The following is a 27,961-nucleotide window of genomic DNA, read 5'->3' on the forward strand; positions in this document are numbered from 1 at the left end:
TGCTCATATCCAAGTCTCTGTCTGGGAACTGCCCTTGGCTGAAAAAAACTTCCCAAATCCAATACCTGGTCATTGAGAGCAGGAGTGCAACAGCAGGGCCCCCTTGCCTCAATTTGAGAAATTCTGAATGACCTTGGGCTCCAGAGCAACCCCTGAAGACCTCTGTTGCAAGTGCATCACTGTTTAATCTCCCTTTGCCCAATATGACTTCCCTGACTCCTTCATAGGTGAGGCTCCCGGGAGCATTCCCAATATATCTCCTGCATGCAATCTCTGCCTCAGAGTCTGTTTTTAGAAAATCCAAAGACAGAGAGTGATGTTTGAAATACTTTCAAAGAGCATTTAAGCTTTTCTTCCCTTTGAGCCATATCTCTTCCCCCTCATCCCTTTTCCTGAAGAAATTTTCCATATAACCAATTCTAAAAACCTTATTCAGGCAACCTGAGGCAGTTCTGAACCCAGCAGACATTGAATATTTGGATCCAGGCTCCATTGCTTACTAATGATGGATGTGATCTTAGGCAAATTGCTCTGTTATGCCCATTTTACAGACAAGTTGGTTTCCTTGTCTGCAAAATGGGTGTAAAAATAGCACTTATCTCATAAGGTTCCTTGTGAATATCAGATGAGACAATGTGTTTGAAGTGGTAAGATAGGTTAGCATTTGTTAAAAGTGTTTGAGAAGTATGCCTTCCAAATCCTTTGTGAATAGTATTATAACCTATCATTTCCCCTTACAAAATGAATAGTTTGAGCAGAATTTTTATTTCAATGGTTATATAGTTCTAAAATTTCCATTTTGTTCTTTAAAAAAAATCTATCTGCTTATCTTTTCAAAATATCTTGTTTATTTTTATGGACATGGTTCTTTCATTTACCTCTTTGAGCCTCCTAAACAGACATTCCTATCTCTTTGTTGGACTGTTCTATAGGTTGGTTATCTTTCTAAAAAATAAATTTTTGCTTACATTTTGGAATATTGGTTTTGCAAGCTTATTTCTGAAAAGGAGTTATTTTTGTTTGTCTTTTTCCCACTGTTTAGCAGTTTTGTGGCTGCTCCACCTCATCGCCTGGGCCGCCAGTCCAGAAACAGATGTGCTCATAGCTTCTCCGAGGTCCTGATGTGAGGACACTGGGATGACTGCAGCTCCCATCCCAGGGCCAGTGGGAAGCACGGCCCAGTACCTTCCACCTCTCTTCCACCACAGCATCCCAGTAAGCCAGGCAGGGGCAGTTTGGCTGCTTCTTTCATTGCGCAGCAGTAGGTGGGGGGATTTATCTCCAAAGCCTTCACTCCAAAAATTTTGTATCCTGTCTCTAGAGAAGATTTTTTTTACCTAAGCTCCCAGCTACCACTGCCTGCTCCCAGGCCTACAGGCTGGTGCCTCCAGCTCCAGTCATCACTTTTAGTTTTTGTTCTATTTCTGTTGTATTAGAGAAGTTAATCTTGCATTTGAATATGTCATTGCCACACGTTTGAGGCAGAATTGATATTTTGATGATGATCTTATTGCACCATGTTGTCCAGAAGTCTCCCCAGATGAAGAAATGACACACCACACTGAGAAGGGAATTGGAATGCTGAGAGGTCTTACTCCTTCACTCACTCTTGTTTAGTGCACATACAGATTTGTATCTTAGTACTACTACATGCACCAGACCTTCTGCACAACTTTCCAATTGTAAAGCCAGAGGTGTTAATCTGTGAAGACCAAGGACCTAGCATAGGAGCTTAAGAAGGCTGAAGAAGAACAAGGCTGAAGAATTTGATTTATGTACAGTTTCTATTTACCAACTGCATTCACTTTCACTTTTTCCACTATCAATGGCATTTAGTTGCAAATTATTTTGGAAACAACTCACCATTTTCCTATTTCCTGAGCAATGAGGCCACAGTAACCATTACAGTCAATACTAAGACACAATTATCATCAATTGCTTACCTGAGTTAACAGTGGTTCACCATTTTTTAGCCACCTGTATGTAGGTTTGGGTCTGCCATTGGCTTTACATTCCCAAAAGACATTTTCTTCAATGGCCACATGGATATCATTTATTTTTTGAATCCAATTAGGTTGAGCTATAGCAGTTCAAAAAGCAAAGAAAAGATGTACATTCAGTGTATGTTCAGTCAATTTTTACCATATGCAATCAAGGGACAAAAGTAGGTTTATAAGAAAATTCCTTTTCCAGACGTTATGCAAATTACAAGGCTGAGTATAAGTTCAGGGGTGCTTTAAGAAGACATCCCATCCTTTGTCCAACTCTGAATGCCCTATTTTTGCGGCCCATGTGGCTACTCTTTTAATCACTAAAGGCAGAATGACTATAACTACTACATAGCAAAATTAACTATCCCTGTCTCCCAAGTATCTATTCTTCCTTTTAGTAGGAAAAGTCTCCCACACTGCCCCAACATTTTTGGCTAGGCTCATGTTTTCCTAGCTACACACTAAATTTCCCAGATTCTTTTGCAGCTAGAGTTAACCATGTAAATAAGTTCATGCCAATGGTCCTTGAATGAAAGCAGTGAGAGCAATTTCCAGGTTATTTACTTAAAGATGCTTGCCCTCGATTCTCATTACCCCTTCCCACTGATTGGAAAAAAGTAACAACTGAAACAGCCTTGGACTCAGAGATGGAAGCTAAGTAAGATGGAAATGATGACCTGCCAGCCTTGGACCTTGCAGCCTCAGACCCACCTGCCTATTATTTTAATTAATTAATTTTTTTTAGTGAGGAAGATTGGCCCTGAGCTAACATCTGTGCCAATCTTCCTCGATTTTGTAATAATGGTATGCCACCACAGCATGCCCTGATGAGCAGTGTATAGCTCAGCGCCCAGGATCCGAACCTGTGAACCCCGGGCTACCAAAGCAGAGTGTGCAAACTTAACCACTATGCCACTGGGCTGGCCCTCCCACCTGCCTATTCTTAGAGAGATATGTGAGGGAGAAATAACCTTCTTATTTAAGCCACTGTATTTTGAGGTCTCCCTGTTACAGTAGCTTAGTCTGTCCCTAATGAATCTACTTCATTCTCATCCTTATATAATTTTTGTGACTTCTTTCTCTTTCAAGACTATTATCATTTTTTATTATTGACTTATTCCATATTGATAGAATGTTACCCACAAGAGTATGGCCCCAGAAGCCCAAATCTCTGAATAAGTCCTGATTTTTACCAAAACCTTCTTAGAAAATCTAGTCCTGCCCACAGTTTACCATAGGAATCCACGGCAGCACATAATTCCCACATTGCCCGCTGCCCTAAACCACTCCCACCACCAAAATTATGCCACATTTCTCATGCTTCAATTGAAGTCATGTTTTCTTTCCTCCTTCTTAGTGGCGATAAAGATAATGTTAATTTCACATTCCATAAAAAGTTTTCATAAATATCAAGCCTTGCCTAAAGCACAATTCACACTATTGTTAAATGTAACAACAAGTGTATTTAGGCCGAAGACCTTCAGCAGAAAAGAATCATAGTATCATTCTGGAATGTTATCTTCTCACAGGGCATTTCTATAGTGTAATGCCTACCAATATAAACCTAGTAGAGTTGATATCAGTACTTAATTAGAAGATGCTACTCGATATTCTTAGTCTGTCTCTTAGCTGACTTGACCTCAGTATCCTCATTCAGTGAGGCTCCAAACCATCCATAATTTAATTCAAAAGGAAATTAGTAGAACTGCGGCCAAGCTATCTTACCTTCTTAAGAATAAACAAAACTAGAAAAACACTCATCAAGTCACTTAACCAGCAGAGGTCTCTAGGTTCCTGAGTGAATACTGCTTCTTCCCTTTTCCATCTATAAGCAATTTCATGTTTTTGAAAGAGCAAAACACAATTTTACAAATCCTCTGCTGATGGGGATGACGCATTGCTGCATATGCAGGGAGGCCGAAAGGGTCAACTTTCAAAAAAAGTTATAAAATCAACAAGCATTAAGTTGAAGGAAAGGTTATAACCTTCATCCTTGAAAACGCTGCAAGTCTGCGGTTGTTTTGTATCTTCCTGCTATTAATGCAAAGGGAGCTCAAAAGGTAGATACCTTTTCAGTTCTCTGTTTGGAGACTTTGATGTGCAACCCTGATAGGGGTAATGGCAGTTGTGTGCCTTATTTCACATTCAACCTGCTGAATATTTACCCCCCATAGCGTCCATGAAAACAAAGCAAACAAGAAAAGCTGCAGAAATCTGTGGAATATTAACAACTAAGCCAAACTTTTCAAAGAGAGTGAGGAAAAAAAAATGGAAGGGCAAATGTAACTTATGAAGCAATGTCAAGTTGAAGTTCAAAAAGGAAACATCAAAACCATGTACAGAGACAGAGATTTCAATGTCATAGATTTCCTGTAACACTTGGGCTTATTCATTGCTTTCTTTCAAAAATAGACAAAGCTGGAAGCAAAACCTTGCAATCTCAAAAAAGGAGGTGAGGCAGGGAAGGGAGGGCCTTGAGAGGATTTTGAAAAGACCTTGCAAAGTTCTAACTAATTAAACACTTCTGAGGGCTCATTCTGTCTCTTCCAACAGGTTATGGAGGTTAAGGTGCCAGACAAGAATGTTCAATGGTAGTTATTTGTGCTGGCCAAGGTGAAATCAATAACTAATTCATCCTTTGCAAGACATCATCAGGTACTTACTTTGTTTTTAAAGTAAAATAAGTTCACAGAAGCCCAATCTGAAATGATATAAACATATTCCTTTTGAAGTGAATATCTGGAGATGGGCCCAGGGAGATCAGAAATGGAATGTCCTATTATATAAATGGCAAAGAATGAGACAATCTTCCTTTTAATATGCCAATTGCAAATCTACAGGGCAAAAGCCCACACAGTGAAGGTTTCTGCTGCCACTCACTTAGATCAGATGAATCATACCTAAGTGGGTGAGTTTTTTGTACCAAAATAAAGTCCTGTGCCTAATGGGACTTGTTCATATCTCTCCATATATCTTTGGGTCATACAGCTCAAAGTCCTTGGATAACAGATAGTCCATTTTAGTGCATTATAGAAAACATTGGTTTTTTTTTTTTTTTGGATAATGCATGTGAGTCCATGGTCTTTATCACTTAATATCTAGGTTCAACTACATATTATAACTCCAAGTCTAAATAATAGCTCTGAGGAAGGCCTAAACAGGTTGGTTCAGCACTATTATTTCAGAAAGAAGGTTATATCTAAATTTCTTTTTTTGTAATATATGTAGATATACGTAGATCCCACATATTAAACATATGTGGCATTAACCACATCCACATATTAAAACAGAACCATCCATTTGGGCCATCATGTTCTTTCAAGGTTTGAAACACAGGAATCCCTCCCCCAAGACAACTTAAGTCTTGTTCTCAAGCTATAAATTCAAATAGAAGGTTAAACGGTTGTGTTAGAATTTGACCCTGTGACATTGTTAGTCTCTTGGATAAATGAACAATCTCTTCACTTCAATATTTTGTTCAATAACTGCCAGAAATGACCTAAATCAATGTTTGCATAGTCCAACCACTGGAATTGTGTAAGCATCTTATCCAATAATAGTTTATATTGCAGACAGATATAATTTGAATTTAGTGGTCAAACAATTCTCAGAGGTATTTGTCTCTCTGACTCTTCAAAAACAGAAATTTCTCATAGAAAGAAATGCCGTTATGAGCCTTAGAACTTAAAAATTTTTAAAGAAAGGATATAATGGGGAAAAAATAAATTTCTATTACAAAGATTACCTGTAGTCATTCAAAATTATTTCTCGTTGCTTACACAGTCTTGGAGAAGATGAATCATTTCCAGGGAAGGCAGGGGTTTGGCTAACATTGCTTCATAAGTTTATTGGAAGTGGGACTTGATGAGCCTGAAGATAATTACTTGGCTTCAATTTACAACCTATATACTATATAGTTGCTTCCCAAATCTTTCTCTCTTTATCTCAATTTCTTGTACTGTGGACAGAATCATTGAGATATTCTCAGCTATCTTGACCTTGAATGAAACATTCCCAGTACTCGCACTTGAACTACTCATTTTCCAACCTTACTGCAGAGAGTCTTCTAATTTATTGTTACAATCTTCTCTTAAACATCTGACTTCCCAAGTGTAGAAGTCACTGAAGGGAGAGATCATCTTTACAGGAAATATTCATACTGTGTTCTGGGGTAGGGTCCAGATTTGATCTTTGTTCAGCCCTGATAATCTCCCCTCCTCTGACTTCAGGCTCTCATCCACTCCTTACACCACAGCACTCATCATCCTAACGAGGGTTTTCAAATTCAATTCTATGAAGCTCTGAGGATTCTCGGGAGGTACCACCTTCACCTAGAGCAGTCTTGCTTTGTTTTAGGTATGGAGAATTTCATGTAAAAAAAAAAAGAGTAACTCGATGATGAAACAACACATGCATTTTGAAAAATTCTTTGCTGAGGCATCTAAATCTTGTCGTTTTGTAAGAAGAGCTTTGGATTTGGAGGCTGGAGATTGAAAGCTTAAGTTTTCTCATTGGAATTGAGAGGAGGTTGGACTTGATGGTGTCTAAGTCCCTTCTGACTTTAATATGCTAAGCCTTTAGATTGCCTCTTGAATTAACCGAATTCTTGAATCTCCTGGGTTCTCTGTTAATTTGTGCTTCACTTAACACCCCTATTTATGGTCTCTTCATCTCTATATAAGTTACACTGCACTTTTGCTTCTGGCAACCGCAGAGGAGACGCCAGCCTGCCAACCCTCTTGTAGAAAACAAAATATAAAAACCAACTTATGGAAAGGCACAGTAGAGGGCAACCAAAAGCAGGCATATTTCTATTAATAGGTATTTATTAATAAATAAAACAGATACGACTGTAGGAAGTAATCTGTGTATGAGATAATGGATAGGATTTGTGAATGTGCTTTCCATGCTGTAAATGTCGTATGAATTGAGAGAATATTTCCATCATTTCATATTTTTAGGCTAATATTTAAAGTACTCTGTCATCTGGTTCCACATTGTTTCTAAGTATGCAAAATGAACCCACAGCTCCTGTCAAATAAGGGCTTTCTTTCTCCTCAAATCCAATAGGCCAGTTCCTGCCTCATACCTTTGTTCATAACCTCATGTCTTTTTGGAATGTTCTCCTCCCTTTCATCCTCTAACCAGTTTTTGCTCTGCAGAAACACCTCCTCCGTGAAGCCTTCCCTGATCTGCCAATTGCAATCCTCCTGAATATGTGCGGTTCCTTTGGCACAAACAGCATAACTATTTTGTGCCATCACTTGTATTGTTTTCGTTTAACTCCTTTGTTGTTAACCAGTTTCTACAAGAGCACACATTTTCTCTTTTCTTCCCAGATGTGCTGTAGTCAATTCAGAACTTCAGAAATGAGTGATGGAATAAAAAGAATTGGAAATAGGCAATAGGTTCCTAAAAACAGAACTTAAGGCTGGTTCACTAAGCCCACTTCTACTCAAATAAACCAAGCCATTGTTCTAGCCTAACATGGATTAACTTCTTTACATTTCTTTTTAACCCTCAACTCAGTCACTATTGAATGTTCCTCTGAATCGCCTATTATTGGGTTGAATTCATCCCTTTTTCCTTCCTCTATCCCCCTTCTGAACAAAACACTACCGATCATGGACACTATGTACTTACAGAATATCTCATCAATATCACTTTATATGTGTTCTTTCTCAACCTCATAATAACTCATAATAACCTGTAAGTTAAGTGGAATTATCTCCATTTTATAGATGAGGCCCAGAGACATTAACGTTTAGATTCAGAAAGTGGTTCAGTTGTGACTGGCACACAGGACCGCTAGGCTCCAATCCATGTTCTATCTACAGGCTCTCAAAATATATCTAACCCTATCACCAATGGTGATGGAAGGATTCTTTTGGACCTATGGTTCTCAAAGTGTGGTTGAAGGACCACTGGGGTTCCCCAAGTCTCATTTAGGGAGTCCATGAGATCCTTTTTTTGCAACTACATATCTGTGTGAGACCAAATTTTCTTCATATACTTCTACCAAAACAACGCATCATGACAGATTGAATACAGAAGCACATATAAGAATCCAGCTTTCTTCTTTTAAGATAGACATTGGAAGGATTTTCAAAAGCATAAACAATGTCCCTCTTCTCATTAAAATTTCTTTTTGGAAAATTATAGTCAGTTTTCTTAAACTATGTTCATTATTTTAACATGTATTGATTGTATTATTGTCATTTTAAAATAAAGTACAAAATTAAATTCTAAGTTTTAATTTCTAATATGGTATATATTGATAGATATAACCCATATAAGCAAAAGATTTCTGGAGTAATTGATAATTTCTAAGGGTGAAAAGGGGTGCTGAAACCAAAACTTTGAGAACTACTGCTTTAGACAAGCATAGAATCTTTTAGATAAATGAATCCACTTATGCAATACTTGCTACAAGTAAATTTAAACAATATTCCTTGATGGATAAAAATTGGAACAGTTACATCTGCTTTCTGTGGCAATACAGAGTGAGGGAGTTGAATTGCATTTCAATACATTGTCCTTGATCTGGCTTTCCCTTCCCTAGTCTGAAGTTTCTCATGGGGTAAGGACTTGTGTCCCCACTCCTGTATTTCTTCCCACTGAACATTATTCACAACATGTTTCCTATGTGCACCCCTTGAAAAATTGCAGCAAGTCTCTTTATTGGAATGACCAGATGAAGGGGAGGAAACAAAAATTGTTGACTTTAAGTGACACTCGGGGAAATTGCGGGTCTCATTATCAGTTCTGTCTAGGACAATTAAGTAGACTATTGCTCTACTGCAAAATTACCTTATCTTCTGTGTTCATTTTTTGGTCATTCTGTCCTTTAAGCCACTTCGGAGGGCTGAATACTATCTAGTGATCACATATACCTATCACATCCGTGGGGAAATTAGTATGCTGGGCTGCGTGATGCTTCTGTATTCACTTATTGATGACCTTAGATATACTCAAACAACATTCGCAGTGTCATCAAGCCTATAGTTTTGCCTTTAGAGTTAAAGGACCATCGCATACAAGGTCTAGACATATAGCCTTAAATGTAATTTGAAGAGGAAAATAAAAAGAGCTCCTTTGGACTCAATATTCAGGCGATCATCTTAGAAAACAGGAAGCAAAAAAGTCAATTGTTCATCTGGATGTTTTCATTTATGACACTGGTTGTGCAAAATATGCAGAAAAAGTATCTGGATGATTGATGGAGTTTTCCCCTCACCTACTGTATTAAATGTTGTCTTGTCAGGAAAAGCAATATGCGTAGTATAACAGAAAGAGCAGTTCTAGAGGTAGATCTGATTCTTGCTCATTGTGTCATCTTCGCTAAGTTATGTATTCTATGTCTCTGGACCTTATTTTCTTTACTTATAAAAATCAAAGTGTTGGCCCCAACAGTTCCTTCCAGCTCAAACATTACAGCAGTCTATGAAACATAGCTTTGTTTACTGATCAAATATTATATTTCCTGTTTCCCATTGGTGAAGATGATTTTACTCTTAACACCTGTTACATATAGGAGAAATTGTACAAAAGGCTTTAAATATCAGGTTCTTGTAGTTCACACCTCATTCTTCTAAATGGTGATTATAATTCTATTGGTCTATTTGTGCAAAAAGGAAGTGGCTGAAGACACATGAGGTGGAAAGATGAGTAATATCAGTGAATTAAATCCATTTTATACTTCCCTTTCCGTTCTTCAAACATAATTATTTTTGAAGAAGCTCTCACTCTACTTTGTCTATGTAGACTGGCTACAATGCCGGATGTGACAGCAACCTGTTAGCTTTCTAGAGAAGCAGGAACACCTTTGCTTGCATGCAATTTAATCTTCAGCTTCACTCTACCACTTGGAAAGCTTAGCACAGGGAAATGGTTCTCACAATGTGGACTCCAGACAAACTGTATCAGCATTACCGGGGAACTTAACAGAAATGCAAATTCTCAGCTCCCACCCCAGATCAACAGAAGCAGAACCTCTGAGGTTAGGGCCCGGTGTTCTGTATTTTAATAAAATTTCCAATTATTCTAATATGTGCAGAAGTTTGAGAACTTCCAGTATGAAGGAACAAGCATAACGTTTGGAATCTAGCTCTTCTTCTTACTATGTAAACTTAAATATAAACTGAATAATTGTAGGAATCATTCAAAAAAGACACGTGAGAGTGTCTTTTTGGCTCTAATTCCAAAATATATCTTGAGTCTCTCCATTTGTTTTCCTTCCTTGAGTCCTAGCCACCAACATCTCTCACCTAGATGGCTTCTTGACTGGTTGTCCTGCTAATCTGTTTACCACAAAGGAACCAGAGTGGTCTTTTAAAAGCATGAATCAGATTGAGTCATTCCCCTGCTTAAAATCCTCCAATGGTTTCTCATTATATTCAGAATAAAACCCAAACTCTGTGCCTGGTTTACAAGGTACAGTATAATCTGTTACCCTCTTATGTTTCAAGACTTTCGCCATTTCTTACTATGATTTGGTTACACTGGCTTCCTTGATGCATCTCAAATATGTCAAGAAGTTTCCTGCCTCAGGGCCTTTGCACTTCCTTACCTTCTGCCTGGAATGTCTTTCCCCTTGAAAGGCTGGCTCTTTTTCATCCTTTAGGTTTCAGCTCAGAGGTCAATTCTCAGACAAATCTTCGCTGACTACCTTATCTTATGAAGCCTTTCCCTTGCTTCTAGTTATTTTCTATCATACCATCCTAATTATTTTCTTTATAACTCTTATTACAAAACAACATTTTCTAGGTCATTTATTTCCTTAATAGCATATTGCCTGTCAACTTCTAGTGAAATACAAGCCCCTTGAGAGCAGGGATTTGCCTTTCAGCCCTGTACTTAACATTGCCCGCCTTATGGTAGCCAACAAAAAAATATTTGTTGAACAAATTATTAATATCTTAAAATCATTTTGGAAAATCTCTACCTTTAGCCACAAAGATTTATAGTATTTTACCCCTGAAAATATACCAATCTACTTTTAGGAAGTTTTTTACTCTGAAAAATATCTGAAAGAGCAGATTAAAATTAGACCACACTGGTCAAGTATAGGTCATGGCAAAAATAAATTGGGAAGATGGGGTATGGTAAAAATGTTTATGTCTGAACAGGTTTCAGTTCTTCACACATCTCAAACATGAGTAGCACATGCTAACCTAAAGCCACAGTGGGAACACATCAACCAGGAACGGGGGCTTCCATCATTCTGACACAGGGAAGATGGGAGCAATGGAATCATGCCCAGCAGGTCTTCGGAGGAAGGTTAAATGGTTTTAGTGCCAGAAGGGAAAAACTGCCATTTTGTCAAGACAGAACAGAAGTTAGCACATCTGTGGTTGTTGAAGTGAAGAGCTGATGAATGGAATGCAACAACTTGGAACTGAAAAGGAGAAGCCTGTTTCTAAGCTCAAACTCATGGTTTGTAATCCCAGAGCACAGTACATCTTAATATTGTAAGAAATTCTCCTGTCAACAAAGACAGAGTGTTCATGGATAAGTGACTGGGGCTACTCTATCCCCTTTTGTGATCTACATGGTGATTTTAGTTATAATAACTCATTTAAATTGGAGATCTAGGCAGCCGGATATTAAAAACACAGCATTGGGAAAACCCACTAAGACCAAAAAAAATGGGAGGAAAAAAATGACAGCCAAACTGTTTTGTATAATTAAGCTCTCCTGTGACAATGAAAACAATTCGATAATGTCTGTGTCACTGATATGCTAGTTGAGGAAAAACAAAAGAAAAAACATAGATGCAACAGCCAAGTGCTACGAAAGTCAACTGGTCTGACAAGCTTCTAACACCAAGGGTGGTTGACAACCGAGGAAAAAGCCGAGTTATCTTCAGAAAGCAGGCAAATTTCATTCTGCTTTTTTTCCCATGCATCGATGCAGATAACTTGATTTAAAAGAGAAAGACTGTTAGGACCTCATTTTCATCTCCAGCACAGGATCCCTGGAAAACGTCTCTCTGCACAAAGCTGGGAGCCAGTGACGAGGTTGATTCTCCAGAACAGTAACTCTGGAGTATTCTTTTCTAGTGCAGGAGACCTTTGACCCACTAGAAGGCATTATGCCAACCCCTGGTTACAGAAAATTTCATACCTTTTTAACAAACTGAAAAGAGATATTTCACTTAAAAGAAAATCATGAAAGTGAAAATGACCTTACTCAATTAGTTGAACAACTCAAATAACATTTAGGAATAATCACCACTGAATTGAAAAGTCTATTCAACTAAGAAAAAAGGGAAAACATTGGCCATTTACCTGAATATTTTCAGGTTGTCCCTACCTGACATATAAGAAATAATTATTACACTGGTGAGAAAAATGTATCCTAAACGCTTAAAAAAAAACCCCGCAGCAATTGCATCTCACTGAACAACTCTGTAACCTTCAGTCTTATGTTTTTCCAGTCAATTAACTGTGGTGTCTTTTGCTTTTCAACAACCAAATAGGGTATCAACTGCCTCAGTTTAAGAAAGAGCAAAGATCGAATATCAAGTCTGTCATTTGGCATGAGTAGAGTTAGTGCTTTATTATTGTTGAAGACAGATGAGTGATTAAAGAGGAGTGCAGATTTATTCAAACAACTGCTGCCCAGATCATCATGTGAAGTACTTTCCACAACCATGTGTGCTCTCCCACCACCTGGGCTACATCAGAGGGATGTGGGTCCAAAATGCTAAGAGTCACAGGGGGAGGGTCACTGAAGGCTAGTTGATATTGGAAATCTCCAAGTCGTTTCTAATCACACTTCTAAAAAACCTCATATGACTATTGAGCAAAATTATTTGGCCATATCTTAAAACTAAAATGCTTTGGAAGAAGAATTGGTGAAATAAATAGACTTTCATGGTATCAGTTATTGCAAGAAATAAGAATATTTAAAGTTTTTGCTACAAATTGCACCTACAGAACTACTCTCATCGCTTTAATAAACATTGTTGTTTATGTGAAGCATTCTTGAATAATTATAAATCTATAATATTTATTTTCAATACCCCAGACAGATGGGATTCAGGCATGTTCCAATTTGGCAGAACTCAATATGCTTTCAAAATGCCTATCCAATGAAATCCCTTTTTGGATATCAAATCAATACGATAACAGAGTTTCCAAGATAGGCTCAATTGATGACCACGTGCTAGAGGTTTTACATTTATATTGTCTGGATCAATGCCGATGATTTGATTGGAATAGGAGCAGCTGCACATATAGTCTTTGGGGTGAGAGAGATTTGTCACGCTCCACTCTGATAAGAACTAAATTTGGACTGTGCATTTTGAGATGTTCATGGCACCACATTTACTGCTATCAAAGAGGAACAATTACAAAGGATTAACATGAGCCCCAGATCAAAATTCCAATGCAGAAAAGCATAGAGCTTTAAAAAGACAAATCAGGAGAAGGAATAACAAAACGTTTCCTGTGTCAGGTTTACAGCTTGATGGCAGGAGGAGAAACAGTTCCTTTGCAAGTGTGTTCACACTAATATCCATCCCCCAAGCACATCAGCCTAATTTCTTCCTCTCTGCTCTGACAACATCCTTGCCCTCCACCCTCACTCTACCTACACTCCCAGAATCACCAAGGGAATGCTAATTAAGTAAAAAACCAAGGGTTTTACAGTCTTATTTTGCATAGTCCTTCCCCAAAAGCCTGAATGCAAACTTCTCAGCTTATTATTTTAATATCAAGAAATTCTGTAGCACTACAAATGATAAATTGGAATCACAAACTTACCATAAAAAGTCAACTGTCCCCTTGCTACGTTTTTCCCTCTTGAATTTTCAGCCACACATTCATATAAACCAGCATCCTCCTGCTGGAAATTGGGGATTTCAAGGATTCCATTTGACTTGTGTCTCCTGGCTTTTCTTGCTATTGTCTTTCCATCAGCTCTTCTCCAGATAATAGTTGGTACTGGACTGATAGTGATAATAAAAAGGAATTAATCAAATTAAAGAAAATTGTTTCTTTTATCTGAACCTATGCTCTCAACATTTTTCTTCTTAGTTCTAAACATAAGCTTGCATTAGACAATGTTTTCCAAACTTCATTCATTTGCACGTCACTATAATGATTTTATCCATATCCACATCTGTAGTATTATTATATACTTACTGTTTTTCTTAAAATCAAATAACCTTCCTTAACCTTAAATAATCTATCTCCTACACAATATTATCACTCAAACAAAACAGATTTTTATAAGCTTATTATATTTTTTCTAATATATTTGGTTTTTCTAAATCATAAATATGAAAATAAAAATGTCCATGCACACATGTGGCAGATTAAAGATGGCTTCAAATTCTTTCACATTCCTCTCATCAAGATGAGGTCCAGGCACCTTCCTCCTTGAACCTGGTGAGCTCTTGGGCAACTTTGAATACTGAAATAAGGCAGAGGTGATGTTGTGTCAGTTTCAAGACTCAGGCGATAAGAAACTGGCAGCTTCTACTTTCTGTCTCTTGGAGTACTCTCTATGGAACCTTACCAAGTTATAGCAGTCCATTAGGAGGGTGGTTTGAGGAAACCTTACGTAAAATAGTGAGATAAGGAAATAAGCAATCTATGGGGTCTTTATACACTCTCAAGGCATCCATCATCCTCCAGCCCTAACTGTTAGAACACATCTTAAATTGCAAGGAGGACATTGTGGAGTCTGCAAATCAATGGTTTAGTGAGCTAACCACAGCTTTTAAGATTGTGGCTTCCTAGCAGGAGATACAATTATTTACTTATTTATTTTTCACAAAAACACACGCAGAGAAGTAATTAGACTAAAGACTTGCTAATCTTCTCTGGAAAACCTGAGATGGTATTTAAAAAATTAAAGCCATCAACTCTACTATACTTGTTTTAGAAGAATTTAGGTTCATTAGACAGACACTAACTCAAAATGCAGAAAGGGCTCTATCAGAAGTACATTATGGGTCTTTACATTTGATGAGAGAGACACTTAACGCATGCCTTTACAAATAACTGTACTTAGACATAGTCTTTTTGCTCTTCAGTGGGCGCTGATGATGTGTTTCAGCAGCTGGATGTGCATACTCAAACATTTCTGCGTAGACTGGAGGAGCCCAATTTGGGTCTTTTGTTTTTATTCTAGTGCCATTCAAGCAGCATGAATAGAGTTTAATTCATACCCCCTTTGAAGTGTGAACAACATGAATTTTGCTCTTTCTCTACAGATGATTTTTCAAGGTGTCACCTTGGAGAGTTCAACAAATATATTCCTAGCCTATCTAGTTACCTGCTTTCACTTTTCCCTTGGATTGAGGAGATATATATATATATATATATATATATATATTAGCATATATGTTAATAAAAGGGACCATATTACACTGTTTGGCAATCTGCTTTTAGTCTCTTAGCAATAAATCATGGGCATTTTCTATGTCTTACACATTGTTTTACAAGTTGATTTTTTTTTTTTTTGAGGAAGATTAGCCCTGAGCTAACTGCTGCCAGTCCTCCTCTTTTTGCTGAGGAAGCCTGGCCCTGAGCTAACATCTGTGCCCATCTTCCTCTACTTTATATGTGGGATGCCTACCACAGCATGGCGTGCCAAGCAGTGCCATGTCCGCACCCGGGATCCGAACCAGCGAACCCCAGGCCGCCGAGAAGCAGAACGTGTGAACGTAACCGCTGTGCCACCGGGCCAAACCCTACAACTTGATTTTTAAGGTCTGTACAATGTTCCATGCTACAGCTATGTCATAATTTATTTAAAGTGGTAAGTTTTAAGGACATAAAAAATGACCACTGTATTGTACCAAAATAAAGACACTATTGTAGCTTATATGGCCATGACTTGGAAACATGGAAACCAAAAGAATCCTTCTTTATTAAAGCTGAAAGTAAAAAGAAAAGAAGTAACGCTTTCTTCTATGGTTGCTGTCAAACACAAAAGTCATAAGAAAATAGATTCAATGCTGATACAGGGGTTGGGCAAAAGTTAGCATTGTTGCCTTAGCCAAGATTTGGGCACAGGAAAAGGATGGGGAGTTAGCAAAGGGTTAGTCCAATAGATGGAGTTGAGTGTAGAGATTCACGTGAATCCTCAAAATCCAGAGAAGATGTAAAATTCTCATTTCAGATGATAGTGTTTATGGTTTATGCCAAACCTTTTCTTCAGGGTTACTGGCAAAATCTTCACCAATCTGTTTTTTCATTTTCTTTATACCCTCTGATAGGTACTATATGGAAAAGTTAACTGGTTCCCAAGTAGGCTTATCTAACAATAATCCACAGACTGAATAATAAAGTTGTGAATAATTTTCAGACAATTCTGTAAAATAGAGACTCTCGTGGGGAATATCAGGTCTTACCTATCTCTAGGCAGAGTAGAAGGACATCCAGAATAGACAAAAGAAACCAGCAATTAAAAAAAAATTCAAGAAAAGTTTGATGCATCCTCTATAAACTAGGGCCAGAATGAAAGTTCATATTTTTCCAAATAGTCAGCTTGACTCTACCTCAAATGAAGGCATTGTTTTCCTGTCATCCTGGGTTAGACAGTGTGCACACTACAGGTCATAATAATAGAACAAAATACTTTTTTCAGAATTGCCCGTTCTCCTCTCTTTGTGGCACGTCAACTGCAGCAGCCTAAGCCTCCTCACACCATTACACCTTCCCTCTCGGTGGTGAGAGGGCAGAATCGAAGACGCAGACACAGAATTACAAAGAGAAAGGCTTGACTTGCTTTTCAGTCACCTCAGAAACTATCACTGCAAACAGTGCAAGGAAAATTCTATACCTGCCCAAGCTGAAGAGAGGACAAGGAGGGAGAGAAACCAGAACTTACTTTCCTAAGGCAAAGCATTCCAGCTTCACTGTTGTTCCTTTTGCAGTCGGGACCATTTCTGGGAACTGCACTTCTATTTTTGGCTCATATTCGCCCATCACCCCTGTGAATAAACGAAGGAGCTAAGTCTTGGAGGTTCTTTGAAAACATACATAAGTGTTTATCGGTTAACGTGGGATGCTCCCATACATCATTATGTGCATGATTAATTCTTTCATTTAAAGCAGGTCCTATGTCTAACAGTCGTGAATTGTGGCTCCTCTCCCAGCTACTGCTAGAGGGAAATTTGTATCACAGCACCGCACCATCTGCCTAGGATTAAATTCTCCATGCATACAACCTCGCTTCTCAGAAATACTTTTTTTTTTAGGTAGTCATGGAAAAAAACAAGGAAGGAAGATAAAGTCCTAGTCACCAGGAAAATCAAATAAATTATCTTTTTGGAAATATACTGCCAAAAAATTCAAAATACTTTAAAAACATACGTGCATGCCTTATTACATCTATAGAAGAAAAAAAATTCTGAGTAATCAATTTGTGACCACAAATTACTTTATCTTTCATTTCCAAGGCCAATCTGAATTAACCATAAATTAGAACATGCAAGGTAATATCAAATGCAGTATTTACACTATATTCAGAACAAATGTAAAAAGAATAATAGGAAGGTCATCTTCTTGAAGGTCATCTTCTCCCACTTGAAGGTCATCTTCTCCCACTTTCCCCCACCCTGGAAATGACTGTACAATTATGGCCCAGGTAACACAAGCTAACAAATGAAGTCCATGCTTTAAACTAAATACTGATCAATTATTTCTTATCAATTCATTCTTGACCCCATATACCACTGCTCTAATTGTTTTAATATATTTATTTATTTATATTCAATTTCTAGTCATTTTCTGTGGTCTCTGATTCAACTGTGTCAATACAAAGTTTGGAATTACGTAGTATACTAAAAAATGATAGGATCTTCCTTTTTCTTTCTCCTTTAGGCTTCCCTTAGTTAGAGGAAAAATAAATGGAAGGATTCAGAAGAAAGGTTGAAAGCCAGGAATGGATGGGGACAGCTACAATGACAAAGAGAAAAGATTGCACTCACTCTGCAGAGGTGATCCTTTTCACCTGCAGCTTCAGAGTTGGGAAGCATCAAGGGGATTTTCTCAGTGTGTAAAAAAAAAAAAAACCAACACTAAGTGTCAGATGACATAGTCTAGCTAGGTTTACCATGAGGTATGAAGTGCAGAAGTGCAAAGCTGAATATAGTTGTTTGTTTATTTCCTTTCATAAATGACAGGGGAGATTGTGTTTGGAAGGCATCTTTGAGGTAATTTAGCTCAGCATTCCTAATCTTGGCATTTGTGGATGCACACTTTTCTACTAAGAGGGACCATAGCTAGCAACCTATTCTCAAATGGACCTTAACTCCTCCCAAATTGAAATCAGAGTTCTAACCTCTCCCTTCCTTTTAAAACAAGGCTGTAATCTCCAAAGGGTTAAACAGTTTGTCTTTAGTCTCACAACCAACTAGTTAGTGTTCAAGGTTGCAACTCTGGTTCTCAATTCCTCATCTCAGTCTTTTACTATGGCCTCTCACCACTGCAATGAATAACACTACAAAACTAGATTCATATACACTAAATCCATGCTTGACACATTCAGATACAAAACCATCCCTCCTTTTTTGGCCGGTCTCTGCGTTCTCTTGCACTTAAGTTTGGGTTTGCCTTCCTTTGAGCATTTGCCACAAAGTTGGACCAGTAAAGAAGTGACGCTTGCTAACGACGGCATCCACACACTGCCCATGCTGTTAACTCATCATCCCATAAATATCAGGAGGATGACACTGAATGCAGGAACAAGTTAACACCTTTACAGCTGCGTGCGTGGCTGTGTCCTATGGGAGCTGTGTTAATTAAAAAGAGAATTGCCTTCAGAGAGAGGTCTTTTGTCCTCCCAGGAAATCAAGACCATCTGCATTGCAGTGTATCGTGTGTGGGAGACACGATGACAAGGTTAAAATACAAGGGACAAGGCTGTCTTAGCAGTGATCTGCCTCCTCTTTCTATAAACATTACATATAAATTGGGTTTCTTTAAGCCAGCTATGAAAGATACACCAAGGAGCAAATATATCAGGACACACAACTGTGTCCTGAGTAACTGAAATGTCACTGCAGTGCAGAGACTCAGCATCCCAGATCCCCTGAACTGGTATCTCCTCATCCTAATATCCTACCTACTAAAGCCCAGACTCAAGGTCCACTCTTCCAGGATCCTTTACCCCCTCCTCTGTACACCCTACTCTCTAGTCCACAGTGATCTTTAAATGACCAGAAAGAGGTAAAACTTCTTTTGCATCAGTTCTCACTGTTCCCCATGACTTCTTAAAAAAAACCCCACACATTTATTCAGGTACAATTTATATACCACAAAATTAACCAATTTTAAGTGTACAATTCAATGACTTTTAGTAAATTTATTGAGTTGTGCAGTCATCACAATTCAGTTTTGGAACATTTCTATCATCTGGAAAAGATCCCTCAAGCCTGTTCATAGATAATCCCCAGAAATAGGCCCAGGCCCAGGTAACCAGTAATCGGCTTTCTGTCTCTCTAGATTTGTCTCTTCCAGACATTTCATGTAAGTGGAATCATACAATATGTTGTCTTTTGAGCTTGGCTCCTTTCATGTGGCATCATGTTATCAAGGTTCATCCATGTTGTAGCATGTATCAGTAGTTGGTTACTTTTTATGGCTGAATAGTGTTCGACTGTATGGATGTACCACATTTTACTTACTATTCACTGGCTGTGTTAGTTTCCTAGCAATGCCGTAACAAAGTGATACAAATTGTATGGTTTAAAGCAGAATAAATTTATTCTCTCACAGTTCTGCGGGCTAGAAGTCATAAATGAAGGTGTTGACAGGGCCATGCTCCCTCTGAGACCCTGGGTAGAAGCATTCCTTGCCTCTTCCTAGTTTTTGGTGGTGGCCATCAATATTTGGGGTTTCTTGGTTTGTAGTTGTGTCACTCCAATCTCTACCTCTGTTGTCAAATGACATTCTCTCTGTGTGCCTTCCCGTTGTTGTCTTACAAAGACATCAGTCATATTGGATTAAAGATCCACCCTACTCCAATATGACCTCACCTGAACTAATTACATCTGTGGACACCCTATTTCCAAATAGGGTCATATTCAACATACCTTTCTTGGAGACAATTCACCCATAGTATCAGTTGATGAGCATTTAAGTTGCTTCCACTTTTGGCTATCATGAATAATATTTCTATGAACATTCACATGCATGTGTTTGCGTGGACACATTTTCATTTCTCTTGTGTTCCCCATGACTTTTACATGGATGACTTTTCTCTTGCTTCATGTCTCAGTTCAAGTGATGCCCCCTTGGAGAAGTGTTTTCTATTCACCTTATCTAAAATAGGTCTCTATTGTTTTTCTCTGTTAACATCTTATTTCTTTTATGTTAACTACCACAATTTATAATTCTCTTGTTTGTTCCTGAGTTTAATCTGTCTTCCATCTAGATTGCAATATGCATGACATCAAGTAATGTGTCTTTTTCATATGTATCTCTAGTTTCTAATGCAGTCTCTTCACTTAATAGATGCTCAGTAAAAAACTACTGCCATAAAACATTTTACATATAAACTTCTGGGCACCTCCGGAATAGCATTACTTTTTTCTATCATCTTTACAGCTATTTATATACATGTAGTTTCTTCTGCTGTACTTTCACTTCCTTGAGGAATGGAAATACTTCTGATTTTTTTCTGTATCCCTCACAAATCTTAGCTCAGTACCAGGCACAAGGAAAAAAATTGTGATGAGCACAAAATCTGTAGAAGGGAGGAAAAGATGTAGGAATGTGGGCCTTTATACTGTGACACATAATAGCCATTAGGTTAAATATGTATTTCTTTCCAGGCATGAAAGTCATTTTTTAAGTATCATCATGGCTTCTTATATGAGTTCACTCACTTAAGATCATATTTTTCCAAAATGAGCTGTGTAGATTGTTTATGGGGTCATATGGAGGGATTTATGGGTTGATATACAGTGATCTGTATTTGTGGCTATAGGAAAGCAAGCAACAGAGTTATCAGTAATAATACAGATTGATCTGTATTTACAGGAGTAGTTATTGGATATAAAGATATGGATCAGAGATGGCATAGTATGGTTTTCACTGCTGTTTAAAGAATTTTTATCATATATAAAGATTGTCTTAGTATTAAGGTCATAAAAACGAAGGAAGCAATTTTCTTCAATTATACTACGAACATTTTTTGGAACACCTGTGAACTGTTCCATTTAATTTGGTTACATCTGGCATAGGCTATACTTTTATTCGACTATTTCTCTCATTTTAACTATTTTGGCCTTTACTTTCTACATTAAATTTTAAAAGCTGTTTCTTTTTTTATTTTTTAAGAAACAAAGTCCCCTTAAAACAAGAGTGCAATTTTCAAGTCATTCCTCTGACCACCTGTACACTTTCGAACTTAATTGGTCTACAGCTGTTCTGATGATTTACAGAATGGTTAGGCGAAAAGATTGAGACTATTAATGGAATTGCTTCCTCCATCTTCAAACTATTCAAAAAAGTGGGAAGATATAAAGGCCTAGCTGTATCTACACAACCAAGGTAACAAAGTAAAGACTACAGATAATATAGTCAAGATCAACCAGGATATATAATCTCAGCAAGGTTCCCTTTCTCCTGTATGATACATACGATAGGCCTATAGAGACAACTATTGATTTCAATTCTAAATAGAGACACCTATACCTATCATTTTAAACATAAAGTAAAAAAAGTCTTAATTCTTAAAATGCATTGTCATTATTTTCCATCTTTTGGAGTAGAAGAGACCCCATAACAATAGTGAAAGCTACAGTACTTTAAATTCCATACATCAAAGTCCTCAGAAGTCAGGGGCTTAGCTATATTTACATTCAATGAATTAATTCAATAAGTATTCATTTAACACCAATCATAAGCTATGCACTGTGCCTAGCAATGGGAGCACAGTGTGGATAACACAGTCCTGATCGTTATCTTCATGACATTTGTACGCTACTCTTTTTCAATTCATTGCATAGTAACATGGGATATGCAGGCAATGATTGTTTTTTGAATAACTGAAAGCATTAATTTCCAGAGGAAGACACAGCTAGAAATTCCTACGTGGTTTTTCTAAACCAGCGGTTCTCAAACTTGATTTCACCTGGAGGGCTTGAGTTTCAGTAAATTGAGATGGAGCCCAGGAATTTGCATTTCTAACAAGCTCCCAGATGATGATAATGCTGCTGATCAAGGGGAATACACTTTAAGAACTTCTATAGTAACCATAAGATGTTAAGCTAAAGCATGAAGTTCTACCTAGCATTAATAGACATCTCCTATAGGCTAGTCATTGGGAGAGTATTAATAATGGAGTTTCACCAGTGACAATGCCCATCAAGAGCCTGGACTCTGTATGAGATGAACTTGTGGCAATGATTGTTTCCCTTTCAAAACCTGGAAAGTTATTAAGGCTGCTGCTGCTGCCTGTAAGAACATAGAATTTAACAAAATAACTGGCAAATAACAGAATATGAAAGAGAAATCAGCCACACACCACGCTTGTTTAACTATAGTTTGCAGAGTGCTGTGCTGGCAGAGGAGGCCAGTTTGCAGAGCTGTGTGCCATAAGATTTTGCCAACACCTGCCTTAGCTGGAATATGTGCTTGCTAAATTAAATCACAGAAGGGACTTTTACCAATTTCCAGACTGGGATTTTTCTACTGAAAACAAATTTCAAAATTGTCTTATGAAAAGTTCCCACATTGACTTTCTTGAGGAATAAGTCATATGATATATATTCCATTAATCTAAACATGTTTGGAAATTGCTGATGAGTCACACAAATTCCTCCTTGGCTGAATTTATCATTTTTCCCTTTTAAAAAAGGCTTGTTTTGCCCTGGGTTGAAGGAGATACTGTGGGACCTACTAGAAGGTGAATTCCCACTGAGCTTGAAGCAACAACTGTCCAGTCGTGAACCTCTCCAGTGCTGGAGATGAGGAGTAAGGAACCTGAAGGTTCTATATCCCCTCTTATACTTTGGGTTTTAATCTGACCTCAGAAACCTGTGGGATATGAAAATAAACCCCATGGTTTGACCTGAATCAAGCCTGCACTTCGTTCCTTCTTTCTCACTAATTATAGAGCAGAGATAACCTGGGTTATTCCAGAAGGCTGTCTCCTATAAAGGTAGAGTGATTGTGTATTTCTGCTTGCCTGGGCTAGTCCTGGTTTATGTGAAGTTCTGATGTATTTTGCTAGCAGTTTATAGTTTGGGCATCTAATTATAAAGTCATCTTTTTGATGAAAGAAAGCCAACTTTGTCTTCCTTTGAGGAAGCACTTTCATATTCATCCTAATAAATGTTCTTCATATTGTGTTAAACTAAACGCTCACTCTCTCCCTCTAATTTGTTCATGTTGGTCCTAGTTCAAATCTTTGGAACCACAAAGAATTGTCTCTTGATGGACAGTTTTCAGATATTTAAAGATATTATCATGTTGTCAGAGATTGGCAAAGTTTTTCTGTAAAGGGACAGATAGCAACGACATTATGTAGGTTTTGTGAGCCATACAGTTTCTGTTAGGACTCAGCTCTGCCATTGTATCTGGAAAGTAGCCCTAGACAATATGTAAACAAACGGATGTGGCTATGTTACAATAACACTTTATTTACAAAAATGGTGGTGAGCTGTATTTGGCCCGCGAGCCCTAGTTGGCTGACCTCTGGCTTAAAGGAAATGGGGAAGATAGCAAAGTTTGAGAGAATTGATAGAATCAACAGATAAACTATTAGAACTAACAAGAGATTTCAGCAAGCTTGCCAGATGTTGAATCACTACAAGAATAATAGCATATCCATACATCAGCAATAACTAATTGGAGAATGTGATTAAAAATAAGCTACCATTTACAATAGCAGCAAAAATTATAGAGAATCTAGGAATTAATCAAAAATACCCAACATTTCTATGGAGAAAAACTTTATTTTATTTACAAAAACATGACTTGGGCAGTATTGGCCTACAGGAGAGAGTCTGACACCTGGTTTAAACAAACACTGTACCCACTGCCTGGGAATTCTTTTCTTCCCTCTTAGATTGTCCAACTCTTCATAGAAGCTTGGGCTGATTCCTCAAACCAGGCCAGGTTTCCTCACCCCCAGGCAGTGGCTGTATGCATAATCTCACCGGTCTTTGGTTTTAGCACAAGTGAAATTTAAATGAACCTGCTTTAATTCTCTATTCTCCCCAACAGGGCCCCACTCCTGCCTCAGATTGCAATTAGGCTCCCCAGACTATAAGCTATGAGGACACAGAAAGACTTTTTCATCCCTAGGGATAAATATAAAATAGATACTGAACGAATATTTCTTAGTTAAATGTATGATCCAATGAATGCCCCAAATCTTCTCTATTCCAGGCTGGACACCTCTGCTTCGCTCTTTGACTTCAAATCCCTCTATCAGTAAATATGTTTTTGGAACTGAATTCAATAATTCCGATAAAGAATGAAACTTAAGACCCTTCACTAATTTGGAATTCTCTAACACTGTAGGTTCCCAGGGGCTGAGATCACATCTTTTTATTTCATAGTGTACAACACATAATGAGTACTTAACAGATGCTTCTTAACTGACTAGCTAAATGACCATCCAAGACCTTTGGTCCCCATGGACCTGAGAATGGAAATGACTGTGCTGGAGGTCTATAGCTGACTGCCAAGTTCCTAAGCTTGTCAAGTCTTCAAAATGTCCAGAGCCATTAAGACACTATTAAATCAGATTAGCGATGGCAGCTTAGCAAAATACCTCACATCCTTTAGTCATTTAGATGTTCTTCTCTTAAAACATGCTTTACACCCACAGATCCTCAACTATGATGTTGTTAGAGAATTAAAAACAAGATATGATTGCTGTGACAAAGCCACACAAAAGTTGCAATTAGAAGTGAGAGTAAAATAAAGGAAAATGTTTTGGTATAAACTCTAGATATTAAGTGATATAGTCTAAGTGAAGGGAATATCTCTACCTGTGGCCAGGCAGAGGTTTCATCCTTGCCAGTCTAAATGCTAGGTCATCAACAAAAGGTTGTAGATCAAGTTTACAATCAGAAAGAGACCCTTGTAATGAATGGGTTTTTGATCTGACCACTAGGTTAATTAAGTGGCCTACAAACAAAGCTGATCTGTTCATGAAGACACATAGTGGTTGTTAATGCTCCCTTGAGGATCTTATCCAGTTTGGGGAAATATTAGGAAAGTTGACTGTGAACAGATGGCAGTATCATAAAGGAGGATACATTACAATGTATCAATATTACAGAATATTCTAGATAGTCTAGGTTTTTCCTTTCCATATTTTAGTCTTTGGGCTTTGGTCTTAAATTTGGAACTTTGAGGAGAATGTAGTCTTCGGAGACACTAGGAGGTCTAACGGTCACAGAGATGAAGGCCCATTGTGTCCTGAAAGAGTGACTGCACTTACTTTTGTGCTAGGATTGGTTATTAGCATGGGGAAGAAATATGACTCAATGAACAGCATCTGTCTGTTGAGTAGTGTTTGATATTATCTGGCCTGCGCAAATGTTAAGATTGGAGTAAATTAAGGTAGAGAGTTGTGACTGGAATTCTAGATGACGACTAGGAGGAATCTTTGATGTAACATGATAAATCACTCATTTTTATAGCTAAGAAAAAGGAGGAGCAAAGAAATGGCTTGATTTGTCTCATGTGAGTTACGGTAGATCTGGGACTACACTTCAGATTTCTATAACTTTTTTCATCTTGACTTTTAGTCCTGTTCCCTTTGTACTGCATCCTAGGTTAGGCCACAGCAAATAAGACAAAGCTGGTGGGCACCAGTCTGGGACATTCTCAACTCTATGTTCAGCACATCTATTTCTGTCCCACTTTGGGCTGCTCTGAAACCACAGGATGCTGAGGTTATCTGCTGGTCTCTTTTCCACTAGGTTAAAGCTTGATTTAAGGTGAGAAGATTAAATGCTTCTATGCTGACCTTGTTCAATGTTTTCATGGCTATATAAAATTAGGCTGAGAAAAATGAATGAGGACTTAGAAAAATACAGTCAGTTATTTTGTTTATATTTGAGAACATAAATTTTAAATAATTTAACTTTATATTGAAGTATAATAAACATTCATAAATGTGAAGTTTACATTTTAACTTCCAAAGACAATTTATCTAGCGTATATAAACATATGTACATTTATACACACATCTTACATATATATATATGCTTATCAATGTATATAAATATGAGGATAGAGGTGAGAAAGGGAGGGAGAGAGGCAGAGAGACAGAAAAATAGACAAGAGACAGAGAGACAGAAAGAGAGAATTTGAAACTCTAAGATAGGATAAATCCTTTGTTCCCTTTTCCCTAGTACCTCTTACATTTACACTGCTAATTAGGGATAATATTCAAAAATATTTAACAATTAACGTGCAAAGCATAGACCCAACAGACAGACACTGTCTATAAACTGCTCCACATTTGTCTTGGTTATAAAAAGCAAAACAAAGAACTGCCAAACCAATCCCTAGCCAGTCTCGAGGAAAACATAGCAAAAAGGCAAAGGTCTTACAATAACTTTTCATGCGCTGTTATGTACCTGTGTATGTAACGTACATAAACATCCTCACAGACATGATCTCATTTTCCCAAGACTGTCCTAATCTCTGCTCATTCTTTTTGCTTTAGCCATTTTAGAGCAAGTCAGGGGTAGTGACTAAAGACAGAAAAAATAGCCATTATGACTATCATCTAAATAAATGATTTCTCTCATAGTTATGCTGTATGAGTGGTCTATTGCCTTCATTTATGGAAATTTAAGTACACTATTTTGAGATCTGTGTAGGAAGCACATAATAGAGCAAGCTCATCATCATTAATAACCAGCAATTGGGCTAATATTGATCCATGTGTTACTTCAGTACTTGTGGTAAAAATAATTATGATATATTTTTCTCAATGAAATCCTCTTCTTTCATGGTACCTAAGCAGCAGGTGCACATTTCCACATAACAAGTTATATGATTTTTTTCAAAGCAGATTAAAAAATATCTAGATAAATACAAACTCATATAAAATTCTCTCACACTTGTTTAACAACTCTCAATTTTCTAGTTCCTAGAGATGAATGTTACAAATAATATACAATTATTTAGGAGAATTTCCAATATAAAATTTTCAAAAATAATAATGGAAAATAAACAAAGTAAATATTTAGATCTAGAGCCCCAAACAGCTTTTCTGAACCTCAGTTAAACAGCATGGTGACTGAGGACCAAGAGTTTGCCCCCGATCCTGTCTTGACTTACTTATCTGGTCCTCAGTTCCCTTCTTTCTTGAAGAATAAAGATATAAAATTGGGTGATCTGTAAGTGCCTTCTGGGTCCAATAATCTGTGGACAGCCCTTTACCAAGTATTTTTTTCTAAAAAATTAAAAAAATCTCTAATTACTGTAGAAAACTGAGAAAGTACAGAGAAGCAAAAAGAAAAAAACTAAGAATTGAACATTTTACCACTAAAAGTTAAACGCTTTAAAGTTTAACATTGTTACCATTTTGGAGAGTGATATTCCAGCTTTCTCTGTCATTATCTACATGTGTTTTACAAAACAAGGATACTACTATCTATACACTACCTAATCTATGTTTTAAACATATAATTTGTTGAGCATATCTTACGCAAGTAAGTTATTGATGTTGCTCTTCTATCTTGTCACTGTTCAAAGCACTTTATATGTAATTTAACACACAAAGTAAGCCTCAGAGGTAGGTACTGTTATCCTCATTTGACTGATGAGAATACGGAACACAACGAGGTTAAATTGACGTCCAAAGTCCCATAATTAATAAGTGGTGGAACTGGATTCCACGCAGAGAACCAGAGTCCTCACAGCGTACCCTTGAATCACCCTGCTCCATATTTCAGTAACAATCTGAGATATAGGAAGGGGTGAGCCATGTGAAAAATCAGGGACATGGAAACAGCAAGTATCAAGGTC

General features: G+C 37.5%; 1 protein-coding gene across 8 annotated transcripts in view; it reads right to left on the bottom strand.

The window, feature by feature from the left end:
* The window catches only part of CNTN4 (contactin 4), an 878,916-nt gene that overhangs the window by 140,941 nt on the left and 710,014 nt on the right, over positions 1 to 27,961 (bottom strand). For all 8 annotated transcript variants that reach the window (XM_070492801.1, XM_044754900.2, XM_044754901.2 and 5 more), the window contains 3 exons: positions 16,839 to 16,941; positions 13,760 to 13,944; positions 1,944 to 2,080 (listed from right to left, as the gene is read on the bottom strand). In XM_070492801.1, coding sequence (XP_070348902.1) covers positions 1,944 to 2,080; positions 13,760 to 13,944; positions 16,839 to 16,941 — 425 coding nt within the window. The remainder of the gene's footprint in view (positions 1 to 1,943; positions 2,081 to 13,759; positions 13,945 to 16,838; positions 16,942 to 27,961) is intronic.

Source organism: Equus asinus, chromosome 21, assembly GCF_041296235.1.
Source record: "Equus asinus isolate D_3611 breed Donkey chromosome 21, EquAss-T2T_v2, whole genome shotgun sequence".
In the NCBI taxonomy this organism is placed as follows: domain Eukaryota; kingdom Metazoa; phylum Chordata; class Mammalia; order Perissodactyla; family Equidae; genus Equus; species Equus asinus.